General features: G+C 49.0%; 1 protein-coding gene across 8 annotated transcripts in view; it reads right to left on the bottom strand.

The window, feature by feature from the left end:
* Nucleotides 1–3534: 3534 nt before the first annotated feature.
* TLK2 (tousled like kinase 2) overlaps nucleotides 3535–6869 on the bottom strand; it is a 144410-nt gene continuing 141075 nt past the window's right edge. For all 8 annotated transcript variants that reach the window (XM_023192326.2, XM_031934386.1, XM_031934387.1 and 5 more), the window contains one exon: nucleotides 3535–6625. In XM_023192326.2, the coding sequence (XP_023048094.1) occupies nucleotides 6452–6625 (174 nt within the window). In that variant the 3' untranslated portion in view covers nucleotides 3535–6451. The remainder of the gene's footprint in view (nucleotides 6626–6869) is intronic.

The raw sequence follows: 6869 nt of genomic DNA, 5'->3' as shown, positions 1-6869 counted from the left end.
GCTGTACTTCCCCTGCAGAGACACGGGCTGAACTACTTGGCCCCGGACTTCCCGAGGGGCAGCTCGTGCTGCAACAACACGATATGGCATTTGGAGCAAGGGAGAGATGCACAAGGCGCTGAGAGCGCCCAGAGGAAGGCCGGAGGTGAAGCCTAAACCGAGTTCTCTAAGATGCTCAGGCGGCCAAAGCAATGGAACGGCACTGGCAGAGGCCGGGATGTGTGAGATAATAGGGGCCCCGCAGTGACACACATGGTTTGTGAAGCTTCTAAGGACCCTTCGCTGCTATGTCCCCCTCCTCATCCTAGTGAACTCTGCTTCTCTCAAGGCCCAGCTCGGTGCCCTCTCTCCATCCCCAGGGTCTCATCTCGCTCTTATGCAACTCCCCACCTCCCACTCAGCTTCTCAGCTGGAAGCTTCCCTAAGGCAGGAGCCAAGCTGAGGGGCCTTTTTATCGCCCACAATCCCGGCCCAGTGCATTAACAGAAGGGCCCAACAGGTATGTCTGAGTGGATGCATGAAGTTCACAGATGCAGCAGTTGTAGCTCAGAGTGGGAGTGCCTGGCTCAAGGTCACACAGCAAGTTGTGGAGTTGTGGTGTAAGGCACAGTCCTCACTCAGGGCTGTACTGTGACCTTGTTCTGCGATGCCAAACCTGGGCACTTGTGTCCAGCTGACGTGGCAGAGAATGCCGGAGGAGGAGTATTGGTGTGAAGGTTGTGGGGAGGGTTGAGAGGGTCACAGATGCAAAGGAGCAAGGCCTTCCTGGATGTGCTGCCCAGAGGCAAGCCCTACTCTTAGGGCATGTGAGCCAGGCTGACGTCTATGTCCTCTGGACATCTCTCCTGGGGCCACAGTGACATGGGAGTGGCCACCAGCCCCACCCTGTTTTATCCCACAACCCCTTTACAGCCTTACAGCAAGCTTAAGGAAGCCAAGGAACAGGGTCCCATTCTCACTCACCCAATTAGGACACTCAGGAGCAGGAAGATGCAGTTTCTAGGGACAGGGCAGGATTATGGCTTCCTCATCTATGAGCGTGACAGGAGCATAGAGGGCTTACGAAATCGGCAGCACTGACATTCTGCCAAGCCATGCCTCCATTTCCCCATCTAAGTTCGCTTCCAGCCCAGGACTGCAGAGCCAGGACTGCTGCCCATGCTGGCTGGGTCTCCAAGTAGATTTCCTCTGAGGGCCACAAGCCATGAGGCAGGGGAGGGACAAAGTAAAGGGAGTCTGGGGGAGGGGAGCCGAAGCGCAGCCCTTACCCACAGCAGCCTCTGCCCAAAAGATGGCACTCATAGAATCCACCTCACCCAATGTTCAAGCCTGTAGGCCCTTCCTCCCCAGTCACTCCTGCTCCACCCACTGCTTGTACCAAACCTCTCTAGGCCTAAGTTTCCACATGTAAAAGCAGAGAGTGGCTGGGCGTAGAGCCACAATGCCTGTAATCCCAGCAATTCAGAAGGCTGAGGTGGAAGAATCACTTGAGTCCAGGAGAAAACCCATCAAGTTGCCCCCTACTTTGCATATGCCTAGGTTGTGAAGCAACACAGCCGAGTAACTTCTTTGCAAAGCACAAGTGCTAGAGCCCCTTCTCCCTGCTCCCTCTCCAAGCAGCCTTCAGGGTGAAAAGGCTTGGACGGCACATGGGGAGGCCACCACAGCTGCAGACTGCTTGCAAGGCTGAGGATACCACAGCTCTCTAGCTGGGCACTTCCCTCCACACCCAGGAGTCAGTCAGCCAGCTGCTCTCTGACCCCCTCACCACGGGGTCTCCTGCCCAGCGCCTCACACATGTACACACACACCCCTTCACTGACTCCGGCCTGTCTCGCACCCCTGCTGGGCTCCCCCAGCACAATAGTCCTCTTGTATTCCCTGCTCCCACCAGGTCCCGGACCTGCTCTCAGGCCTGCCTGTTTTCCCAGCCTCTGGCAGGTTCCCCCCACCCAACCACAGAACTCAACAGCAACGTTGAGTCTCTAGCCACTCCCTGCCCTTTTAACCCTCCTCGTCTTCCTGCGACCTCTTCTCTCCCAGCCTTCCAAAGAGTTGCAGTCCAGCCCTGGCCCTCCTCACCCCTCCCTCATCCATTGGGCCAGGGTGGAATCATAAGCAGACCCAGGTCTTGGCCAGCTCCTCCTGCAGCCCTGGACCCCTCAGGTGAAAGGAAAATGTTAGAGTTGTTTTACGTTTTAAGAGAAGCCTAAGGGTGAGAAGCTTTGCCTGAAGGAGTGAATGTTTCTTGAGTGTATTGTTAGGTATTTGTGCAAGCGATATGCTGTAGGGGCCCTCCAGGTGCTCCCCATAAAGGCAGCATACATATGACATCATATGCTGTCATCATATGCTGTTGGAGAGCCGACAGCCTTGTAGTTTTTTTTTCCCAGTGTAGAAAATAATAGTCCTGTCTTCCAAGTAGGGGAGTTCAGAAGAGGCCTGATAGCCACCCTCTCCAATGACCCCACCCTTATTGCGGTAGCTGGCTGGCAGGAAAGCTGGCAGGACTGTGTTCATCCTTCAGTGTTCATCCCGCCTGGGAGTCAGGTAGCCTACGGCGGTGTTCTCAAACTGGAGCCTGCATCAGCAACACCTGGAGGATGAAACAGCCTGTTAGGCCCCTCCCCTTCTGTTTCGGATGCAGTGGGAATGGGTGGGACCTGAGAGTGTGCACTTCTATAAGCTCCTGGGTGATGCTGACGCTGCTGAACACTTTCATCCATAGAGATGCTTCTCCCCGGCTCAGCCAGAAGCAGTTTTGGAGCCAGGGGAAGAGGAGACTGCTGACCTTGTAAGATAGGGGTTGATACTGAACCTCAAGCCAAAGGGACAGTCTCTTCAAAGGTCTGCATGTGGTGAGTAGAAGGCTCTGAACCTCACATTAGTGAACTTAGGGTTCCACTACTAGATCTTGTGATCTTTTTTTAAACCACATTTTCTGATTCCCCTCTTATGAGCAAGCCAGGCACTTTACATATCTTATCTCTACTCCTTACTCCCACTATGCAAGGAGATATCCCTGAAGCTTGCAGAGGTGGGATCTGAACCCAGACCTCATTTTAAAGTCTAGGCTCTTAACCTTTCTGTGATTCTGCCTTAAGAAACGAGGCAAATAGCTTGGGCAATGAGAATGATGAAGGGAGGGAAGGAAACAGAACCCTTTTTTAGATAGCTGACTGTCCAGGTCTGCCACAGAAGTGGGGACATACAGGTTTTCCTGCTCTCCATCTAAAGCTACCCATCTCACATTCCAAGAGCCCAGTTCTTTTCCTCCTGGGCCCTTACTCCTGGATTGCTGGCTCCTGGACTGCCAGGCCTTCCCTGTCCTGTTCACTGCTGTATTCCCACCAACAAGCATCATTCTTGGCACACTTGAAGGTACCAAAGGTGTTGCATGAATCAACACATTCCCATGCCTGCAATGCCCCGAGACTCAGCCAGTTGCCAGGATTCTCCCATCTACACCTTAGGTGGTCAGGTCCCTGTGTGAAGCTGGAGAACTGCAGTCAAATCAAGAGGCTGGGAAATATACTTCTTAAAACTGATTTTAATATTCTTCTTCCCTCCCCTACCCCACTGGGAAAAGGCTAAAACAATCTGGATGGGTTTAATTACAAATTAATACATACTGTCATTGTGTAAAGTAAATCAACATTGGGGCAACAAGGGACTATTGGAAAAAGTGAAACCCATATTAACAAAATATGTCATGGAAGAACCCCACTTAGTGATTTCACTGGCTGCTTGAAAGACAGTCAATGGAAAGGTCAACGTTCTGCATATTCTCTGGGGCCTGCCTGTCCATGCAACGAAAGGAGGTCTTGCCCAGACTCAGCCAAGCCTAGTTAGCTTCAACCAGGCCCTAGACCAAAAGCAAGGGAAGAGGGCATCCTTTCAATAGGATAAGGGTAGAAAGGGCAGATTGACAGATAAAATCCTGCAGCTTCACTTAAAAGCCCACAGGGAAAAAGAAAGCAGGAAGTTACTGGGAAGCCTTAAAGAAAGATGCAGCATTTTCTCAACATTAAAAAAAAAAATGTTAAAAAATTAAAAAACAAACAGAAATCAACTGCAAGGTCATTGGAGAGGAAGAAAAAAAGGAATAGAACTTCATTATTTTCAGTAAGTTTGAACATGGTCTCGGCTTCATCCATGTCTTCATTATGCAGACACCATCCTCTCAGCACTGTGCTCAACCTGTGAGACCCTTTGCAGCAGCTTAAAGGAAATGTTTTTTTAAAAAGGTACTATACATTCATACATAAATGCACACATTTATATGTGCATGTGTATATACATATAAATTGTAATAAAGTAGTTTTAGAAAGCTGGGGGCACCAAGGCCTCTGGGGCTGACTTCCTTGCATTCAGAATTCCACAGGACGATACCTACCTAAGAACTTCTCTCCAATTTGAAACACTCCATCTTCCCTTAAGATCGCCTGATAGGAGGAGACTGAGGCAGGTCCACAAAACAAACGAAGGTCCTAGAAAATGTGTCACCAGTGACATTGTTCACATGTGAAAGGAACACTAGAGTCATGAGTTATTTGAGAGCTCTCTACCCCTTCTGACTCCCCCTCCCTGCCCAGAGAACTTGCAGGCCGGAAGACTACATCTTTAAATATTTCTGGCTGAGCCCTCTCGCCACATATGTCAGTAACATTCCAAGCTGGCGACCACATGTTCAGGCTCTGGCTCCCTTCCTCTCTACTGAGGAGTGCTCTGTTGTTTCAAGGGCACGGTGGGGCCACCCGGCTCCCATTTCAGCTCCATCTTCAGTTGATCATACATCTCAGAAACAACTAAATTAAAAAGAAAATTGGTGCCAAAAGAATCTTCATATTTGAAACACCTATTTCTCCTTTTTTTTTTTCCTCCCTGAGACAGAGTCTCGCTGTCACCCAGATTGGAATGCAGTGGTACCATCTCAGCTCACTGCAACCTCTGCCTCCTGTGTTCCAGAAATTCTCCTGCCTCAGCCTCCTGGGTAGCTGGGACAAGGTGCATGCCACCACACCAGGCTAATTTTTGTATTTTTAGTAGAGATGGGGTTTCACCATGTTGACATGGTGAAGAACTCCTGGTCTCCAACTCCTGACCTCGTGATGCACCCACCTTGGCCTCCCAAAGTGCTGGAATTACAAGCGTGAGCCACCACGTCCGGTCTGAAATGCCTATTTCTTTTGAGATTGTTTTTAAAATTCCACTTGATGAATTTTTTAAAGTGAGCTAGACAAAGTGTGTGTGTACATACACACACAGACACACACCACCACACACCCACAAAATTCAAGAGGCTTGGGGGGAAGGTTGTTTGCTGCCAAAAGATCTAACAGAAGAAAGCTTATATGCTGATCAAGTTTTAATAACATGGTTAACAAGAAATGTACACCATTTAGCAAGCACACAAAGACTGTGGGTAGGAACTACTGATCCCTGGAGTGTCTGGCTCCCAAGCCCATTTTCTGCCTACCTTTGGCATAGCTTCATAGTTACTACATTCAGAGAATCCAAGAGGACTGCATGGACAGATGAACCTTTATTTAAAAAAATAGCACTTCAAATAAATTAAAAGGGACAACCGTCAAGTGTTCAAATTGTGAAGAAATAGTTGAAAACCTAGAGAGACTCCAAGCTGCAGTCTTCTAACCTCATTCTTTGTCCAATGGCAAAACCCCACACATCTCAGTACTCCCACTCAATTTTTTCCCTACTGAGATGAGGGAAGCAATTGCAGACAGGAGACCAGACGGAGGAGAAAGCTGCATCTGATTGGAATGAACATTGCCACGTACTTGCTAATACGGGTTTCACTTTATGACCAAATGTATTCTTTCAAAAATAAAAAAGGGGAGAGGGAAGCTGCATGTTTTTAAAAATTGAAATTATTTAGGGATAAAACACTAACTCTAGTGCCTTTAACGGGCAATAGCAACTTTTTTCCTCCGAAGTCAAACACCATCCCCAGCTGAGCCTTTGTGCTACAAGCTTTTCAGGAGATGTTACCTAAACTTTATTAAAAGAAAAGAACAAGTTTAAATATAGACACTGGACTAGCCCAGTCTGTATTTTCAAGTCCACATTCTTCATCTGAAGCACTGCATCAGGGACCCCCCTGAGTCTGCATGTTTTCAAGTTCACAGTACATGGAACCAGTTTTTCTTTTTAATTTTTTCCTCACTCAGAGCAGCCACACACAGTGGCCGTTGACGCTGGAACCTTGGGCGGGGCCTTTTCCTATGAGGCCTGGCCGGAGCTGCCCAAGGTTTCTCCTCAATGAGAATCGATGCTGTCATGCTCTATGGATGGGAAAAAAGCAAGAAAATAAAAGCACCTGGTACAGGTTTCATCAGATCCATTCGGATTCGCTATGTTCCAAACCCGCTGCTGAATGCCATTTGTCCACTTTGTGTGTGTTGAACAGTTTGTGGCCTTGGAGTCTGTCTCAATTAGAAGAACTGTTATTGGACGCCCCAGAGGTTGATGCAATAGCAGCTCCAGCAGGGCTACTCGTAGAGACTGACTTTCGGATGTGAGGCAACAAGTAGGGATCACAGGCCAGCTGCTGGACATCAATGCGGTCCTCCTTTCGGTAGGCCAAGCATCGTCGAATAAACGCCTGCAAAGGAGAGTTTCTTGAAGATGGAGGCAGAGAGTCTTGGCACCCCTGGAGGGAACCCTAAGGCTATTGGCTGCCAGGGCCCATAGCAAATATCTCCTGAAGAGAAGGAACTTAAGGCCTTCCCCAGAAACCACCAGACAGACCCAAAGAAAACAAGGGAAGGAGAAGCACCAACAACAGTACCTCTCTGCTGCCACTGATTCCTTCCCAGGCAGAAAGGGCTGAGCCATTACTGAAGGGA

The sequence above is a fragment of the Piliocolobus tephrosceles genome, chromosome 16 (assembly GCF_002776525.5).
Source record: "Piliocolobus tephrosceles isolate RC106 chromosome 16, ASM277652v3, whole genome shotgun sequence".
In the NCBI taxonomy this organism is placed as follows: Eukaryota; Metazoa; Chordata; class Mammalia; order Primates; family Cercopithecidae; genus Piliocolobus; species Piliocolobus tephrosceles.
This window is presented reverse-complemented; position numbering and strand designations above follow the sequence as displayed.